Source organism: Porites lutea, chromosome 10 (assembly GCF_958299795.1).
Source record: "Porites lutea chromosome 10, jaPorLute2.1, whole genome shotgun sequence".
NCBI classification, from domain to species: domain Eukaryota; kingdom Metazoa; phylum Cnidaria; class Anthozoa; order Scleractinia; family Poritidae; genus Porites; species Porites lutea.
Window position 1 is genome coordinate 9,802,158 of NC_133210.1, and position 20,721 is coordinate 9,822,878.

General features: G+C 40.4%; 1 protein-coding gene across 3 annotated transcripts in view; it reads left to right on the plus strand.

Moving 5' to 3' along the window:
- Positions 1-14,154, plus strand: part of LOC140950413 (uncharacterized) — a 20,872-nt gene extending 6,718 nt beyond the window's left edge. For all 3 annotated transcript variants that reach the window (XM_073399636.1, XM_073399637.1, XM_073399638.1), the window contains exons 3-9: positions 5,865-6,818; positions 7,167-7,379; positions 8,980-9,247; positions 9,562-9,909; positions 11,728-12,146; positions 12,395-12,707; positions 13,342-14,154. In XM_073399636.1, coding sequence (XP_073255737.1) covers positions 5,892-6,818; positions 7,167-7,379; positions 8,980-9,247; positions 9,562-9,909; positions 11,728-12,146; positions 12,395-12,707; positions 13,342-13,745 — 2,892 coding nt within the window. In that variant the 5' untranslated portion in view covers positions 5,865-5,891 and the 3' untranslated portion in view covers positions 13,746-14,154. The remainder of the gene's footprint in view (positions 1-5,864; positions 6,819-7,166; positions 7,380-8,979; positions 9,248-9,561; positions 9,910-11,727; positions 12,147-12,394; positions 12,708-13,341) is intronic.
- The last annotated feature ends 6,567 nt before the right edge of the window (positions 14,155-20,721 follow it).

The following is a 20,721-nucleotide window of genomic DNA, read 5'->3' on the forward strand; positions in this document are numbered from 1 at the left end:
CGCCTACATTCATTGTTTTCGTAAGAGGGCTGCAAGAGAGCACGAGAGTAAGAGATGGCATAAAAATCTATCGCAATCATGTACGTTCTTCTTCAATAGCGGCTCATTAACGACTTGAAACGTCAAACTTCACATGAGGCGAATCACCCTGATCCATAAATCCTCATTGTGCTGTTAAGTAGTTAAAACAAGGACGTCCATAATAACAGCTTTTGAAAAGAGTATAAAGTTTCTGAACTGGCCCTACGTGATCAATGACGTTTGCGATTTTCAAATATTTTGACAGCGCTTTTGCGGTTTCCGTCGCTTTTTTTTCTGAATCAAAATGACCCTCTTTAAATAACCAATAAGCCTGCAACTGCTTACGTGACGCGAACCATCGTTACATAAAGCGTTCTAATGTGACGTCAAGTCCGTGTACCGAAAACAATGAGACGGCAGCCAAACCATTTGGAATACTTTCTTTTCTCCGATAAACCATAGTATAGTTCCTAGTCAGAGAAAGCGAGGGGCCGGAAAGAAAGGAGCACTTGCGACGATCTTTGATAGTTTTCTTTCCGCCAGGGTTTCCCTTCAGTTCTCGCGGCTTTGTTACTCGCTCGCGCGTTTGTCTCCTGCTGCTCGCTTCCCTCGCCACTCGAAATGAAGGGCATTCTAGCAGGCTAAAAACACAAGAAACAGTTTTTTTCATCACACATGTAATTTTGTCGAAATACTCCCACACGTGTTTTATTTTCAAACTGATTATTCCGAGTGTTTGACAAGTGATGAAACACTTTGTCTTGTTTTTTATATATTACGGTAAGCATTCTTTGATTTAAGTCGGTTCAGAGATGTGTTTTGCTTGAAACATCAAGTTGTTAGGAATTTAAATGTTTCTTTTATAGATGTTACTTCAACTTAAGTAAATAGACTGGAATATATACGAAAAAAACAACGCTACGAACAAGCACAAGCTAATATCTCTCAAAGAGCTCGAGAGAGACTAAACAATCTGAAGTAATTTCCTATAATTTCCAAAAAAAACTAAAACGCTACCACCGAAGGAGTAAAAAATGACCAGCTGGCTTTTAATTGGCAAAAAAAAGAATAAACAAATTTTCGTGATGTTTTACACCTTACTAAGTAGAAAGTAGAATCTTAGCGAACTCTGGCAAGCCTATGTAAAAACGCACTGTTTAAAGCTAAGCTCTGGTAACTTTAGCGCGGTAGCGGTTAAAAACTTACTCTTCTTAGCTAAATAGTAACTCTATTTGTTTTTGAAATTGCTTAAAGGCATAATTAATCAAAAAAGTCAATATAAACTAAAGTTACCCACAGACTACGGCTGAAGATACTTTTTCAAAACAATCAAACTTTTGTCCGCATATAAACTATGTAAAAGTGTGAAGTTCAACATGCTTTGATAGTTTGCTTTGGTTCAAATCTTCGATTTTCACTTTTCAAGAAGATCTTCCCAGTTGTCTACTAAATGGCTAAGATCCTACGAAATAGTGAGCAAAAGAAACAGAGCGTCATCACAAGTGCATGCGCACAACAGCGGAAACACAATCCCAACTGAACATTACCTCGTACTGTTAAGAGGTCGCGTCAGATATTCTCGTCCTTAAACATAGAAACTTCACGGCTTCATAGTTCTGAGAATTTCAAGGAAAAGATAAAATAAACTTCGCTGTTTTATGCCGAAAACGAAAACATAGCAATTAGTTTAGCAATTACAAAATCATTAACAAACCATCAATCATATGAACACTTATTTTTACATATACTGTGTATGCGGATTTTGTCTCGCTCACTCATTGGCTAATTTCTGAACTTGTTATCGTGAAAATGACTACATTGAGCCCTACAATGAAACGTTTCATCTGTTAAGCTCTTTTAGTGATGAAGACATACGCCTAAGAGTCAAAACATGGACCTTGATTTGTACATACAAATCTACTTTGTTTATCGTATGACGTAAGAGCTGATAATATGACCAGCGCTAAATTAGCAATTCACTTTTATTATTTGTTACAAAAAAACACACCACTCGTATGCTCATTGAGGGCCAAACGAATCCACCACTGGCAAAGAATATAAACAATATGATTCTGGGCTGTTTTTAGTGACGTTTAAAAGAGGAATACAGCTCGCAACGATAACAAAATGTTTTGTTGCGAAAAACCTCCGAAGGTAAGAGGGTCTCAATGGTTGATGGTTAGTTTTTTCCAGTGTTGACGGTTGATGATTAAATTTTAACGCTTTTGGCGGTTGACGATTATTAAGTGAAAATTTACTCCAAGATTTTAAGTAAATATTAACTTCTGTATTAATTAATAATAAGTTTTGCGTATTGGAGGTTGTCTTGGCCTTTCACATATGAAATTTCAAAATATTTTCAGATATAACCAAGTCAGGGTTGCAAAGTCTTGTAATGTCTAGAGAGAGTCTTTTGCGGACATGGGAACTGGTTTTTACAGTTCAGAGATTCTCCAGAAGCCAGAAGTCCGTAAAGATCAGCTGATCAGCTTTTTGACGGCTTATGATGATCCACATTTTTGACGGCTGACAGTAAAATTAGGGGGTTTTAGCAACGACGACCGCGACGGCTACGAGAACGTCAAAACAGCAATAGGTTTATTAAACGAAACATCAAGTTGTACGTGCATCACGCTTTTTTGTACATTTCTTTGCTGTTGCTACAAGACTACGACGTGAAAATGCCTAATTTCACATTTTATAGAGGACATAAACAAGCGACAAGGAAATTTTCTTTCTCTTTCTAAACTTGAGTGGGTCCCCAAGAAATCAACTCCAGGGAAATTTACCTACATTAGACATTTTCAGTGAATTGGAATTAACGCGATAAAGTTTGAAAAACGCTAAGTCATTTTAAAAGTGACGATTTCGCTGTCATAGCCGACGTCGATGCTAAAACTCCCTATTACCCTTTTTCGGCGGCTGATGGTTAAATTTTAGGTCTTTTGACAGCTGACGGTTCACTCCATCAAGAACCTCTGCCGAAAGAATACAAAATCATTTGATATTTTGTGAAAATGCAGAAAACAGATTTTACCACAGCAAGGAACTGCTAAGTAGTTGCCATTAAAAGCCGGTACACTTTAAGATCTTATCTGTACCGAGTGGGCGTTAGGACCTCCTTGTCATACAAAATTTTTAAAACAGTTTATTTTCATGGTAACAATGTAATGCGGAATTTCATTCAAAGAGTCAAATTATTAATGCTGTAAAGCGACTGAAAATAAACAGTTCCTACTTAAAAAAATACTAAAACGCTTTCAAAATACTGCCTAGTAGCTTTCACTTGAATGGTCACACTTAAGGATTTCACCCACAGAACCTATAGTGAGAACAACGTTGTACAGCATAATAAATAGTACCACAGGAAAGTACTGCTCAGTAGCTTTCATTTGAATGGTCACAATTGAGGACTTCACCAACACAATCAAAAGTTAAAATCATTTTGTAGAGCATATTATTATATAGAGACGAGTGTTTTACTGGAAAATATACCACTCATAAAATTCATAAAAACTACATCCAGGACCCGAGTGGTTTATTTTCCATAATCTCACACGTGAGTTTATCGATGACGTAATTTTGGTAATTTTCCTCTATTATCTTACCAATGTTATTTTTACCTATATAATAAAAAGAAGATTACACGGCGGCTTGAAGATATGAATTTTATTTTCTCGTGGCAAAAACAATATTTTACTCACTCGCTGCGCTCGTTCGTAAAATATTGTTTTGCCACTCGAAAATAAAATTCATATCTTCGCGCCACCGTGTAATATCCTCTATATAAGCAGCGCCACCGGAAAGTATTGCTCGGTAGTATAGCTTCAGATTTGAATGGTCACAAATTGAGGTTTTCCTCAGGTTTGACTAATCATACAACAGTGCTGAAGAGCATATATATATATATATATATATATGAATGGTATTGCTCATTAGAATTTCATCCACACTCGGAGGCAAAATCTCTTTGCCTTATAGACATTAATCATACCTGACATTTTTTGCATGCGCTTTAGGATTGATGAGATAAAAGGAATGTCACCTGGTATTTCAGAGGGAAAACAAAATATAAAATTTGACAATATGAATAATCGCCGTCCAGTTTGTCTATTCTCTCAAAACGAAATAATTTAATAGTCATACAAAATGTACGGTTCGAGTTTCCACAAAATTTACGTCCTTATTGCTTGCTGAGAGGACATCTCTGACTTCCACCCGTAAGTTGTCATTATCGTCTTTAATATAAAAAGTTGATCATTTTCTGTTGTCTGGAATAAACAAACTCGAACGCGATTTTTTTAATGGCCAGTTTTATCACTTGATTGCTACCTGAGAAACCACGTGACAACCTTTTCACCCAATCAGTCCTTAAGCGCGTGCCAAGATGGCGGGTATCGTGAATAAGTTCTATTGAGGCATAACAACGGCAGAAACAGGCAGACCACTGACAAATGTCATCGTAATTATATTAGTATGTGTAATCAAATGGTGACGAGTGAAATTAGGGAATAATTTCACGAGTATACCATTTGATTACCTATTAATTTCATGGGTGACGAATTACGTTAGCAATCTTGGATTTTTGACATGTTTATCCTGGATAGTATCGATCGAGAACTCCACTCTCTCAAATGTTTAGACCTTAAATTTGACTTACAAAGTTCAGAATTGTTTAGACTATTTCGGCAAAATACCTGTTAGAATCCTTCTTGATGTTCTCTTGTGTGTTCAGGTTTTCTAAAGCGTCTTTTTGTGCCCTGACATCTTCATTCACGGCATTTTAAAACTTCGTCGCCATCTTGACACTGAAACGTACGGAAGGTTGCCATGGCAATTTTGTAATTTCACATGTGAAATTACAAATCAACGCTGAAATTTCGCGCCAAAATTAAGGAGTAATTCGTCACCTATGATATTAAACCCTTCAATCCCTAAAGTGAAAATTCGACAAAATTTTGAATTTTTTTTTCAAAATGCTGAAAAACATAGCACCGGGCGAATGTTATAGAGAGAAGACTACGAGAGGTTCCAATTAAATGGTCATAACGCAAGAGACTCAAAAGTCAGAACCACCTTGTAGTGGTGCAAGTGTTAAGAATTTTATTAAACAATTCGAGAAGCGTTCTCGTTAACGAGTCTGTCAGGAACTTATGGGAGAATTTTTAGGTTATCAAGACTCGCAGTAATAAAAAACCAACCTACAGCTATGAAATAATAAATAAGTCTTTTGCATAAAGACTTGATAGCCTCATTTCTTAAAATGAAAACGTCAGGTTTTGTAAAGCTTTTGAGACATTGCTAATTCTTTCGTATCTGGTCACGTTCATACTATGGAATTTTTTTATTTTAAGTTTCGGTACAGAGGAGAGGTGATGACGTCACAAAAACTAATTTTGTGAACTTATGGGAGAGGTTAACTTTTCCAGGAAGAACGAGGTGAAAAATGTTCACTTGCCAAAAATCAGCCTTTCAGAGTTAAGCATTGTTATGCTCAAATGACTCCATATAAAATCTTAAATGCGCCTGGATGGTAAACGTTTCGATCCAAGTCAACATAAGGATTTGTATGGAGTCGTCAGAGCATTAATTAATTAATAAATTAATTAATTATATCTCCCCGCCAATTTGCACTTTAAGGCTGATTTTTATCAAGTGAATATTTTTCATATTGTTCTTTCTAGATATGTTGACCTATCCCGTAAATTCACAAATTTGAATTTATGTGACGTCACACTTTGGCTCTAATCGATAACATCTTTCATCTTTTAACTCAAACTGAAATTCATTAGCAATTTTAAATATGCCTTTTTATGAAACTGGACATCAATTATTTTACGCAGGCGTCACTGAGATCGAAGAGACAAAATATGGAGCGACCTACACAGCTCTGTAAAGGGCAAGAGGAGACTTCCTCAAATTCGGCGGAGGAGGGGCCGCGAATTCCTCGTCTCGTCATAGAATCTACTGGCCAAACACGATTTGCAAGTTCGGTGGTCAAAGTGCTATCATTGCAACGATTCTACAAGAAAACTGGGCAACGCTCGCGAGACTCATGGCTAGAACGATATACATATCAGGACGACAGGGACTGGCGCCGGCCGCTCATGCGCAGATCAGCGTCGAATTCGCCGCAAGTACAGAGCCCAACATCTGAGGGGACTGCAAGTTCCCGCGATGCTTCAGACTCCTCACCTGACCGCGACAGCCCTAGCCGTTTCTGCTGTGACGTCACACTTGTGTTCGATCCATCAGGTAATGTTTATTTCTTCTGGCTGCTAACAGTTACACTCGGCATTTTGTACAACTACTGGGTCATCATTTTCCGGGTGGCATTCTTCGTGCGAGAGCAGAAATATGTCATTCCTTTCATGGCCATCGACTACAGTTGTGATTTTATATTTCTCCTGGATATCATCGTCCAGTTTCGCACGGGCTACTTTCTGGATGGCAAGATAGTCACGGATACAAAACAGCTGGCCAAACACTACGTCAGGTCTTACGGGTTCTTCCTCGACTGTGTCTCCATTCTTCCGACAGATTTACTCTACCTAGTGCTCGGTCCCAGGCCTTTTTTGCGCTTTGGGCGTCTTCTCAAAGCACACCGATTTTTTTTGTTTTGCGACCGCGTTGAGATCTACAGTGGTCGACCAAAGCTCTTCAACTTGTTGAAATTGATCCATTACTTGTTCCTGATAATCCACTGGGTAGCCTGTTTTTACTTTCTTCTTTCTTACTTTGAGGGATTTGGCGCCGACTCATGGCTACACCCAGCTCTTAACGGACAGTGGGCCGAGGTAGGAAACAAAACATTTTTATTTTTTCTAAAAACCCCACAATAATTCAATAACTTTCCAAAAATCACAAAAATTTTACAGATCTTTAATATACAGAGACGTTATAACATAGTAAATGTATAGTACCATTTGAAATTACCGCTGAAGAGGTTTCATTTAAATGGTAACACCATAGGATTTCGTCCCCAGATTTAAAAGTAAGAATGACAAATAAACTTCAATGTCATCACTTACGTCATGAGTGAAAGGGCTAGCATGATAGACCTTAGCAGCCCTTATCTTTGGGATACTCAAGTTGATCCCAGTTCCGCCAAATTCAATATTTACGTAAGTTTCTAATACTTATAGGTCGGTCCACAATACCTGTATAGCCTGTTCCGTTCTCTGGTTTCCATGACAACTGTTGGTACAGGGAAGTCGAATCCACCGCAGACCACCATGAGCCTAATATTCTGCATCTTTACATACCTCTGTGGAGTGCTCATTTTTGCCACTATTGTGGGCAACGCAGCGGATATGATAGTGGATCTGAGACGTCATAGAGAGAAGTATCACAGAAAGGTAAGCAGTTTTGTTTACTCTTGTTTCTCACATTACGTCACCAAAATTCTTTATTAAAACAAATCTTCGGTTCGAAAGGGTCTCCGTTTTACGATAGAGGACGCTTGAATTTCCAAGCTTTTGGGTGACGCAGCCGGGAAAGCTCTTATCTGGGTTAAAAACGTTACCGATTTTTTGAGATTTTGTTATCTAAACATTCCTTGTCTCAAAATAAATATTACTTTAATCTTTCTGAGTTCCTCAAGTGATATATTTACGCTTTTGTTGGAAAATTCAAAGCCAGATGTTTCTGTTGGTTTCCGGCCGCCATACTTGTGCCACTCAAAGGGAAACTAACATGGCGTCTCTAAACAAGGCTTTGAAAATTTTGGTAAAACATTTTCCCGAATATCGTAACGTTAACGATCCACGACAATTATAGAAGGATTTATATAAGGATTTTATACTGTGGATACATCGGAGCATGACGTCGCGTATATCTCCTCACCAATTTGCACCAACAGGCTAATTTTAGCAGGTGGACATTTTTCATCTTATTATTTCTGTATATGCCAACCAATAACGGCAATTCCATAATTTCACAAATTTAGTTTTTTTTTATGTTATCACTCCTCTTCTCTATGAAGAGGTCATACCTGGTGCATCAGGGTCTTTAGAATTCTGTAAAAGTAAAGATTATTTTTATCTCTAAAACTGTTATTGCGGGCGACAAGAGAAGCCCGCAATCCTAATCTCCTGGTTGTTATTACGCATGCGTTGCATGTTTGTAGCCAGCATTCGTTTGGACTTACACTAAGAATGAGTGGAATGCACAGAACGCAATTTGATCACTCGCGTTTGGACCTTCTATCACTCGCTATCTGATCACGCGTGTTTTGATCATCTATCACGTGAAACTTACGCAGCGCACAGCGTTTAAGCAAATGCGTTTTGACCTTCGGTTGTTGTCACCTGCACTCCCTTAACTTTTGGTTATTACTAGTTGTAGTTCAGAACACAGCACTTGTAGCGCCTCTGCGCCATGTTTGTTGACCTTCATGCCGGCCCTGCAAACGATCCCAATAAGCTTTGTGGTCGCAAATCGCACTCAGATTTTCACCGGCTTACAACATGGCGAATAGGCTTCAGCTCTACTAGGAGGAGCCTCCTGAAGTGATAACAGTTACTGACAGGACATACTACTGTTCTTCCTTACACTCTTCTGGCTAAGAACGTCTTCAATTGCGCATTACATTTTCGCGGGGTGTGTTATAGTCAAATAAACGTTTTCTTCTAGGTATCGGGTCGTTTCGCCCGAAGGTCGATCGGCCCGATGGCAGTTCGCCCAGGCTAAATCGATTCGCCTTTGTGTATTTGTGGTTATTTAAGCCTGAGAAAAAGGAATAAGCATGGAAAGACAGTCACTGCACATGTGGAATCTAAGGTTAACTAAAAGAAGATCTCGGAGAAGTAGGTTTACCATGTTGTGGAGTGTATATATGCCATCGGGCGAATCGATTAAGTCCTCGCGAACGCCTTCAGGCGAATCGACTTTTGGGTGACACGACCGCAATTCTTCTTCTGTACTCACCTCACCCTCTTACAACTGTTTTATCTGTAGCTCGACGGAATGAAGGAATACATCGCCGCCAACCAGCTGCCCATGGATCTACAACGCCGCGTGGTACAATGGTTTGACTTTGCCTGGAGGTACAAGAAGGACATGAGCGAGGAACAACTTTTTCAACAGCTCAATGATAACTTCCGCGCTGAAATCGCCATTCATGTGAACCTTGATACCCTGAAAAAAGTTAAGATGTTTGAGAAATGTGACCCAGGATTCCTACGAGAGCTTGTGCTGAAGCTGAAACCAATGCTTTGTTCCCCTGGTAAGATAACTTAAACTCAAGTTCAGTCGTATATAGTGTTCCTCCCTTGCTTCCTGGTACATTCGTCGCTCAATCTCACGCACTGCAAAAAGAGTCTTGCGAGCCATCTAAGTAAAAACACTTTATACATATCTGATTGTTGCATTTCACAAGTACGGTTTGTCGCTCAATCGTACGTAACCTGTTCAGCAAGTGCAATTACAATTATTGTGATGATTGTGCTTAAACCTCTGAATATTACATTTATGAAGCGCCCTTTAGTTTTATTTTAATCTGGTTGACGATAATACGCTTCTTGGTTATTTTTAATACAGGAGACCACGTCTGTCGCGAAGACGAAATTGGCCGAGAAATGTTTATTGTGAACAAAGGCGAGCTGGAAGTCGTAGATAAGAAGGGCAATGTGTTGGCTAAGCTCTTGGCCGGTCGACACTTCGGCGAGATAAGCATCCTCGATATGAACGGGATCGGCAACCGTCGGACAGCTTCGGTCCGTTCAGTGGGCTTCTCCGATCTTTTCCGACTTTCAAAAAAGGATCTAGAGGAAGTGATTGAGTACTACCCAGAAGAGAAGGATCAGTTGGCGAAGATAGCTCGACAGACATACGAGAAACAACAAAAACAGCGACAGCTGCATCAAACAGTAACAGATGAGGATGGGGGTAAGATATCAAAGGGCAAGGAATTCCATGACTTGCAGCGTTCATATCGGATGCAACTTTGGTTAAACCTATGGAACTATGGGAACGGATCGGCTTGCGGAATAAAAAGGGAAGAGTTAAACTATTATAAAGTGCAAACGGACGTACAACTCCCAATATTGGTGCGCCAACAATGTTGGGGGTTCTTGCGTCCGTGTTGGCAGTGGTGTACAAACGGATGCAAGAACTCCCAACATGAATATTGTTGGGACCTGCAGTACATGGTGGAAAGGATACAACCCATAATGCACGTGCGTGGCCCCGTGGATGCAACATTAGCGAGCTTAAGCAACGACGACAGCGACGGCAACGAGAACGGCAAAAAAAAAAAGCAATTGGTTTAGATTGACCAAACAACAACTTTGCACGTGCATCACGTTTTTTTGTACATTTCTTAGCCGTCGTTGCACGACCACAACGTGAAAGTGCCTCATTTCACGTTTTGTCGAGGACGGGAACATAACACAACGAGTTTCTTTTTCTTTTCCTGAACTTTGATACAGTCTTTTAGAATTCAGCTCCAGAAAAAGTTGCCAACACTTGAGGAACTGAACGAGATGGACTAAGCGCGAAACAGAGTGAAGCAGAGAGACTTTACTTTTTAAATGACGTTTTCGTAGCCGTCGCCGTTGCTTAAGCTCCTTATTGTGGTGCTACGCTTCGGCGATCACGGAACAAAAGAAATGCTTGGAGTTGTTGGCTCAAACGTTTGACCGATTTTAAACTTTGCGCAACAATTCCCAACAACATGCAACAGGGTGTGCAAACGGACGCAACACGTAACATCCACCAGTCTAGGGAGTTGTTGGCCAACAATAAGGACTTTAAGATCCAACGACGCGACGGCGACAAGAACGTCGCTTAAAAAGTGAATTTGCGTTCTTTCAGTATTTATAGCGATTATTCCTAACCACTTACTTTGTGAAATGTAGGCGAACCCTCCTGAAGCTGAATTTCAAGGAACCATATTCAAGCTCAGAAAGAGAAATAAAATTTCGTCGTTGCTTGTTTACGTCCTCTATAAAGGACGAAATTAGGCATTTTCACGTCGTAGTCGTACAAAAACGGGAAAGAAATGAACAAAAAAGTGTGATGCACGTGCGAAGTTGTTGTTTTGCTTATTAAACCTATTGCTTTTTTACGTTCTCGTTGTCGGCCGCGTCGTTGGATCTTAAAGTCCCTAATGATGCGTCCGTCTGCACGGGGCCTTAGGTTTACTCTAGTTAGCTCCTCTATGGTGAAAATCGTGAGGAATATCGAAACCTGCGCTATTTATTTAGTATATAGTTCTACCTTTTGAGTCTGTGGATGAAATCCTATGGTGTGACCATTCAAGTAAACCCTTTTCAGCAGTAATATAATAATATAATATAATATTTTTTTAGTATATTCTTCTAACCCGGAGCCAGCGGGAATATGAGCTGTTTTTCTAGCTTACATAGTTTGTAGATGAAATCAAACGATGTGACCATTCAAATGAAACCTTTTTGGCGGTACATTTGCACGAACTTGGGCATTTTTCTTCATTTTTGACTTCACTCATTTCTGGAAGTGAAATAGACTGCAAAACAGTCAGTATTATTATTTTTTCAAAATCGATTTTACAAGGCGCGAAGCGCGCGGGCCTCAGACGCCCGTAGGGTGGCAGTCAGGGCGGATCCGCCCCGGTGGCAATCCAGACCTTTCCGCGCTTTGACCGCTCGCGCGCGAGTTGTTAATCTACGCAAAAAATACGGGCTGTTTTGCAATCTAGAAGTAAAACGATTATTCTAATTTTAGGAGAAGACTCCATCATGGAGAAGAACGATCCACGTAGGTGGCTGGTGGCCGACAAGGAAACGCTTCAGCGTCGGTTGTCTCTGATAGAAGCTAAAAACGACGTCAAGGCGCTTGCAAGCAAATTTAGAAAGGAGAACGGCCACGTCTTGAACCCACGCGAAGTGGTGGCTTCGTTAGCGCAACGAGCACGAATGGAAAGAAGTGACGAGGAATCCAGGCTCATTGTTAAGGACTTTTTAGCAAGACGTAAGAGAGATAAAATTGCGACAAGAAACGCGGTATCACAGGACAGTGTGATCGTAAACTGGGATGATAATGGTACCAAAGAACTAAACGCAGCTTTTATGGAGAATTGTTCAATTGATCAGCTGAGAAAAAGTCAGCGAAAATTCTTCGGCCGCCCTCGTTCACGCACGCAGGTCAGTTTAGCTATTGGTGCAAAGGTGTAGCAGGAGTTATTGGGCTGCCTGTGAACCCCCCCCACCCCCGCCCCTCACTCAGCCAAAGTTAGGTTAATAGTATGGTATGGTATGGTATGGCATGCTATTCGGACACGTTATTTTCTTCAGGTATTTACAAGTATTTTTCTTCAGGTATTTAAATATCTTTTCTACATATATCATAATGGTATAAATATTGTTGATCACTGATTTGTTTTATTCACAAGGAATCCAACCCAAACTCACCCACAAGGAACGAAATTCCGTTGTTCACTTTCAAATCAAACAGCTCGGAGAACTGCGATCAGAAGAAGAGAGGGTCGCATGACAAGGGTCAGTCTTCAAACTCTTCATCAGCGTTTACCATTAAGCTTAACAGAACTCCGAGCCAAAAGGGAACAGCTTCAGCTTTCAAGAAAGGTATCTTGAAAAATAGTGGCAATAACGCGATAAAACTGCGACCGTGTGAATCAACTGAGACTTCATCCTGTTACGAAAGTGCTAGTAGCGACGCTGAGAGTTCAAGCAGCTGTCTCACAGGTAAGATGAGGTGCTGCATACAAAATGAAGAAACGCATGACAGTAGCAATAGCAGAAATAGTAAGAGTGGTGGGAATAGAGGTTATGGTTTTATTGATTCTCCACTGACCAGTTATGTCATTATAAATGATCGCAGACTCAGAAAACTTAACTTCAGAAAGACATTTCTTAAAAGTTCCCACGAGAGCTTCGCTTTTGCCCTTGGCTAAATCTGTATATTAGTGGTACAGTCAGTAGTGATGGTATTTGTAGTGGTAGATGTCCGTGGTAGTGGCGATGGTGGTAGTGCTAGTGGCAAGGATCTGTTTTGATTCTCACGATCAAGGAAATTTTTAAATTTCTTTCACTCATTCTGCATATAGTACATTCCGCATAATTATGCCATTCCGTAAGTCACGCCAAATGCCATTGCGCAAACTCATTCTGTCTTTGACCTTCACCGTTTTTAAAACCTTCGCGCTTCGCTAAAATTTTCGAGTCATCTGCATATATTTATGCTATTCCGCAAGCCCTGCCACATGCCATTCCTCGAATTCACCCTTACCCACACCGCACTTGTTGTTGTAAACTTTGGTCTAAGTAAGCCTTTGTACAAATGACCGGCCTCATGAACTCTCTTATCATTTTGATTCAGGCAAAGAAACAAGTCAAAGTGTCAAACTGAAGAAGAGGTTCAGAGCCCATTTTATAAAAGACAAAAAGAAAACAGACACAACAATCATCCTTGCCACTCCTGAAAATAGTGAAATCGTGGAAGATTCACCAAGATTACATCACGCTACCAACCGATTTATTCCCTTAGATAAAGACCCAGTGAAAGAAGTCAACAAGGACATGTACTCAGTCGCTCCCGAAAAAAATTGCACTTGCCAGTTGGAAGAAACAGAAGAAAAAGATATCCAGAAACTGAGCGCAACTTCATCTGAAGTTGAGTGTTCCTGTAGAAAGCCATCTGCTGGTCAAGAGATAAACTTAAACACGGGCTTATCCAGGCTATCGGATGATCGAGCTTATGGGGAAAGGGAGTCGGTGTTTTAAGCGAACCAATGAGAAATGCTTGCATGAAAACTTTGTAAAAACAAAGAAGCAAAGTGACCCCCCAAAAAAATTGCAAAGCAAACAATGGCTGAGTTTGTTTAAAACGACCATCTTCATCGGAAGCTTAAGTTCTTTTTTTTTTTTTTTCAAAAACCGAGACATCGAAAGCAGGAAAATGTTCACGGTTGAACTCCTTTCCCATGAATTAGTTCATTAATGGGCCAAGTTTTTTTCTTGGGCATGTTATCTTTTGACGGTTAGCTCAATAGACCTTCTTTAAGCTACTCGCCAGCTTTACACGCGTCTTAGGATCGATGGGATAAAAGTAATATCACGTGGTATTTTAGGGGGCAACCAAGTGATAAAATTTGCTAACACGCGTAGTCGCGGTCGAGTTTGTTTATTCTATCAAAACGATTTAATATTCATGCAAAAAGTACAGTCTCCGGAGAAAGCCCGGAGACTGTTTATGAAATTGTCGGTTTATGATATCGTCTACGTTTCTCATGCGTGGGTGGAATTCGTAGCAGGTCTTCTCTTTTCCCCAGTGAGCTTTTGCAATTCGGCTGATCCACCGTGGATCCCCGGCTTTTGTAGACTGTGTGCATCTACCCACCTACTCGCTCTAGCAGCTGGTTTTGTATTCGAAAACAAGGGTATTGTCTCGGTTGTTTTTCTTATCTTCTGTCGTAGATTAATCAACATTACGCGGCAGCTCAGCTATTTTTGCCAGCTAATTGTATGGCGATGGCATTTTAAAACACTATCGAATTCGCTAGCACGTGTATTCCGTTCCCAAATGAACACGTGGCAAATGTTCCTTTCAGGTAGTTCTTATAATAGTATGGTGAACGTACGATCAATATTCATTGAGAGACTGCAACACACTGTGTTGGATGCAAGTGGTTATTCACGTGCGCGTTCTTTCACAAAGGTTCGGAAGTCAGATTGCTGGTGGAGAATATGAGATTTTAAAACGAGGAGCAAAAACTTAAAACACTGCTATTACAAGTGTGCTGGATCCACAAGCGACTTGAGGAGGAGTGCGTGAAATTTAGAACAGCTCTTTGTGGTGACTTACTCGAGAGCTAGACATTCTAAAAGTCCTTTATTTTTTCCGGGTTGGTTATGCCATTTTAAAGGACTTTTCATACCTGTTTGGCGCGAAATTCACCGGTCGAAAATTCTACCGAGGACGTCATGACAACAGTCTACGTTCGATGTAATAAAATTCTACCATGTCTCCGCAGACCACGAGTAGTCGAAATTTTTCCCCAGGGATAGTAAAGCGAGCGAAATGCGAGCGCGCGTGAAAATCACGCGCGTTTCGTTCGACTATCGCTGAGGAAAAATAGAGACTACTCGTAGTCTAATGTCTTCTAGGCTTTAGGGTCAGGCGAAACAGGTCGACCTCGAGACACTTCGTCGCTCGCCCGGTAGCTGCGCAGTCTCTTGCATTGAAGGTAGCTTCGCTCATTTTTAAGAGGTCGACTTGTAGCTGAGTCTACTCGAGAGCTAACTCACGTGAAAAGCCAAGACGAGATTCATAAACAATTTATTAACGGATTAAAACGTACAGCTTGGCTTTAATCAAAGTTCGGTGGGCAGTTTCTTTCTCATGTGCTCATGGTTTCCAGCCCCACGTTACGTTACGGGCGTCTCTCTCTTTTTTGCACTCACTTCACAATTTCCTAACTCTTTCCCGGCAAGCCTGAATTTTTTGGGCCTTTGTTTTCCTAACTGCGTAAGTTATGACTTTAACTCTGATGATCTCCTTTGTATTTTTTTTCTTTATTCCGCGGTTCCAATATATGCCAAAATCATATACAGTCGAACTTCTACTGTAACGGCCACTCGGACAGTCCATACATTGACTCTTCTTTAAACCTCCCTACAACGGCCACTTTCTTCTGTCCCCACGGGCCAGAAAACGACCTAGGAAACGAAGACCTAAAAAACTACGACCTAGAAAGCGACGACCTCTTTACATTCGCATTTTCTTTCACCCATTAAATTCTAAGCGACACTCTTCATATTTTCAGGTCGTGAATGGAAATATATGAAATGACTCATGTCTTGAACTGCGGATAAAGATGTGAAAGTGGAAATAGTTAAATAAACAACCCTAGCGGTCGAAAGAAAAAAAAAAACAGAACAAATTCAGGCCTGACCAACAAAAGGGCCCTTGACAAAATCTGGATCAGACAGGATCGGTTCAACCTCTGAACACTGTCCCAAACCTTTTGTCTTTAAGTGAAATACAGGGCGGGGGTTGATCCTATCATCGGACGAGATCCGGGTTTTGTTCAGTGATGGTTACATTTCAGTGATGAATCAAATGATGACTTGTGTTGAAAGCATTTCGCAACTGTGATAAAATACACGTTTTAGTCGATTAACTACGAAATGCGTAGGATTCTAACGTTTTGAGCAGGGCGCCCTGGTTTTGAGCTGAGGCTTGCCGCTTGCCCCTCACACGCGCTCTCGATCTATTATGGATTTTAATAGTGATAATGTAACTAGACAAAATTACTGGTAGAAACATGCGAAACTGTATTTTGATTTTAAAACAACAAGCATGAGTAATAAAATTGAATATTTAATAGACTGCTTGCAGTCCGCCTTTTCTCTTAAAATCCGTCTAGTTCCCAGCCCAAGCCCGTCCTTATGTCTACCTGCGTATGTCATACAATTTTTGTCAGCCCCGTTTTCGCAAATTTGATATACATGTCTTCATAGCGATGTCATTCATTCAAAGATTTTTCAATCTGGCGAATACTGAGAAGTTATCGTGAAAAATTCACTGCAGGAATGTAGATTTCTATTTGATACTACCTTCAGTAGCAGCGACATACTGAGCCGAGCTAGCGTGACTTAAGCCCGTACAGAGAAGTGCTGGGTGACAACAGGCGGATCCAGTTTCATACTTCTTTTCAATTAAACTACAATAAACTTTGCCCTCAGTTCAACTACGTTTTCGATTTCTAGCTCGTCGTTTTCTAGATCGTAGTTTTCTAGGTGGTCGCTTTCTAGGTCGTAGGTCTTCGTTTTCAAGACACCCCCCCCCCCCCCCCCCCCCCCCACTAAGATGGCCGTTGTGGAGAGGTTCAACTGTATTCATCTTTCCCGGTTCTCTCTTACTTATGAGTCCCCTTTTTACAAACTTGCTTATGGCTAATATGTTCTATAATACATGCAATAAGAGGAGAAAGACAATTTTTCACGGGAGAACTGAACGGAGACTTTCTTTCTTCCGTTCATAAAAGTGCTCTGGAATTGGTCCAAAAAAGGGCCTGGGTACTAAGCTGGTAGAAAAATAGGAAACGGCAAAAAGAAACTGATCCTTACGGCAAGGCGATGAAGAAGTAAACAAATATATATATATATATATATATATATATATATATATATTTAAAAAAACTGCCCGATATTTCGGTTTGAAAACAAACCTTCTTCAGGGGCTGAAAGAAAAATGAAAATAAAACTAAAAGTTCATTACAAATAAGAATTTGAAAATGTGACAACAATGGATTGTTATTGATATAGGAGACTAGTTGGTATCATATATCAGTGAGCTTCGTCACGTCAATTTATTCCTAGAGGAGTTAAAGACCGTGGAATACCCTGCGCCATCAACCAAGGTCAAGCATAACAGATGAGAATAGTCGTGCAAAGATAAGGTTTTACGTTTTGAAGCTGAAACGTTATAAGTTTTACGGGAGTCTGTGAGTTAACTAGCCTACGAACGGCAGATGCATTTCCGGTATAAGTGGATCATTTTTACGAAGTCTTTTCAAAGCGAAACACGTGAAGACTGGTCAGCGCTAAGTGACTTCCGGTAAATCGATTCACTGACTAATGGTTCCTAAAACCTCTTCTAGTGTATCGACAGTCTGGTGTATCGTAAAATAGTTTAGCAAACTCACAGACTTACAATAAACTTATCATCCTTTAACTCTCAAATAAGATCTGAACAGAAAGCTAAAAGTTATTTTAAAATTAATAACTGCACGTTCTTACCATAACTCCTTAGCTGGACCAATTTTCCACTCAATGACTCACTTTGAAGCTCCACCAGATCTCTGCTGAATAGGAATACACGTAATTTTGGTGAATATCATACACTAAACTTGATAAATATTTCACTTCAGTAAAAACTCAAAAATTGCTATTAATAGTGATTATAAACCACGGCAAGAAAAGTGGCGAGCTCAGTGCGAATAAACAAAGAAGGCATATTTTGCCCACATTTTCTAACATTTACCGCGCGGTGAAATCTTCGTTGTCCGATTCTTTTCACTCCGGTTAATTCGAGTATTACTTCAGACCGCTCACACCACATACAAAATACAAAATTGGTGTGCGATGTAACAGCTTCCGTAGACAGTTCAATAAGAGAACCTTATCAACTGTACTAATGCGAGGCAACTATACTTGGCTTATGTTGTCGGTCACTAGCCAAAAGTGAGTCAGTAAGCAAGTAAGTAACTTTTTACCGTTACAAAACAATACTAGGTTGTGATCTCCAGAAAACATATACCAACGATTCCGAAGGAAGAAGAAAAAGCTCTAAAGCATTCCAGTGTAAATTGTGAACAGTCAGCTCAAAACTTTCGCCGCTTTCTCTCTCTCTCTCTCTGGAAGTACCGGTCTATGCGCAAAGTGAATGAAACAGTTGATTTTACACCGATTGACAGGCTGTTGCCAGATATTGATTTGAGGGGCGTAGAAGAGTTTTAATTAACAGTTACAGATGTCATCCGCAAGTCATATGATCGGCGTTGTACTGGGCGTTAACTGCTTGGAGTTTTTCCCACCAAAACGATAAAAAATGAGTCTGTGTGAGCCAGGAAGTGAGCGTCGCGTGTCATCCCCCGGCCAAAAATAGTTTAGGTAGAAAAAATCGCCAGCAAGCTAATATCCATGACTAATTCCCAACCAATTTTTACTTAAGATGCCATACGTCCCAGCTAGCATCACGATGCCTGAGGAACGGCTTTTTTGAATATCGGCTCTACTGAGCACTCCTGTCGTAAAATAGTTTAGCAAACTCACAGACTTACAACAACCTTATCCTCAAGCAGTTTAAGGTCTGGGTTTTGAAAATATGTTCATAAATATGGTTGATCGCCAATATCTTTCTCTAGATTGCCTAGAACCGGATGAAACTTAACCTGAAGATAAATCTTGTTGTTCTCTCTTGCCTTAACGCACGTCTCACAGAAAAATATTTTCATTTTCGCTTTCTCTTTCATCTAGCGCTAAACGAACATTTTTTTATCTTGATTTCTCGGTTGTGCAGCACGAAATATCAGATCTAAGAGTTGAAAATCATGAAGTTGGAAGAGTAAATAAGCTAAGTTAGGTGCTATGTTTGTTTGTTTGTGTTAATGGTAAGGTCGTACGGGAATTTTTACGTCTCTATCAGTGCTAGTATTTCACTTCATTTCTCGCTGCAACTGAGCAGCTACAGCACGTTCCATATCAGACCTTTGTGGTGAGGGTAAAAATCGGAATGAGTTTGCGGAATCGGGCATGTGGCATGGCTTGCGGAATGACATAATTATGCGGAACGTAATATATGGAAATGGCGCAAAGAAATAAACTAAACAGAAAATCATACGCGCGTCTCTGCCGCCTCCTTTTTTGGCAGGCGATTTTTTTGGCACAAATTTGAAGGAGCAACCGCTTTGCTGGCTCAAACCAACAAGGCAGAGCAGCACCTTGGAGTTCACGAGGATTGTGGAGGAAATCATTTCTAGTAGCGGCAAGCTTTACGAGGCTGCAAGGAAATGGTATACTCGGTAGTCCCAAATGAAATAAACAAATAAGTCTCGTAAATACGTGCAGACGTATTGTGTCGCAAATCTGTCGGTTCTTTTATTTAGGGGTATATAACCTGTACTTCACTAAACTGAAATCAAGGGTCAATCTTTATCGTAACGGTAGTGGGAAAAGAACGATCGTTGAACGTGAAGTCTGATATATTTGATCTCTGATAGAATATTATGTCACGATCACGCAACACACCGTCTCAAAAAGAAAGACTTCTCACGCGGTTTCAAATACGGAAGAACGCCAGTAACTCGAACTCGGAAGGGAAACGAAAAACAGTTCGAGTCACAGCTGGACTGAGTTAGCGAGAATTCGAGTTATCGGGGTCGATTGCAAAATTCAATTTGCCATGTTAAAATTGATAGTTACTGTGAAGTTAATCGTGCAAACATCTTTTGCAGAAACATTACAGCAGAAGGGAGCGTGACCTTCTAAAACATCTTTTCTTCATTGGCCGACTTTTGTTGTGTACGTAGTATCGGCAATGCCATGCAGCCCGACTAATAAAGGCAAGTAGTAGAATCTTTGTAGCTGAGCGAAAAAGGCCAATCAAGAGTGAAACCTAGCTTCGTGGCTTTTTGTTTGTCATCGTTGTCGAGCCCACAACATTAATAGGCAGCGCTTTTCTGCTCAATTTATTTCTTTCACTCATTCTGCATATAGTACATTTCGCATAATTATGTCATTTCGCAAGCCATGCCACATGCCACTCCGCAAACTCATTTCGCCTTTTACCCTCACCGGGAGCCTTTGCTCCTCAGTGCCGGCCGGGAAAGAAAGGAAACAACAATCCGAGTACTTTTAGTTCACAACAACAGTAATTGCTGCCATGAGTCTGAGGAACATGTTATTTCCTTTCTTGCTACAATCAAGTACAACACGTCTTACATCAGACCTTTGTTCGTAGTCGGCTTTAAAGAAAACAATCCGAGTATTTTTAGTTCACAAACAACCGTAAATTGCTGACATGAGTCTGAGGAACATTTCATTTCCTTTCTTGATGCAATCAGGTACAACACGTCTTACATCAGCTGTAAAGGAATATTTTACTTGCGGCTACCCTTGCTGAAATCACCTACAACACGTACCGTCTGATGGGCTAGGAAAAATGTCTTCTGAAAAGATTTTCTCTCCGGCCTCG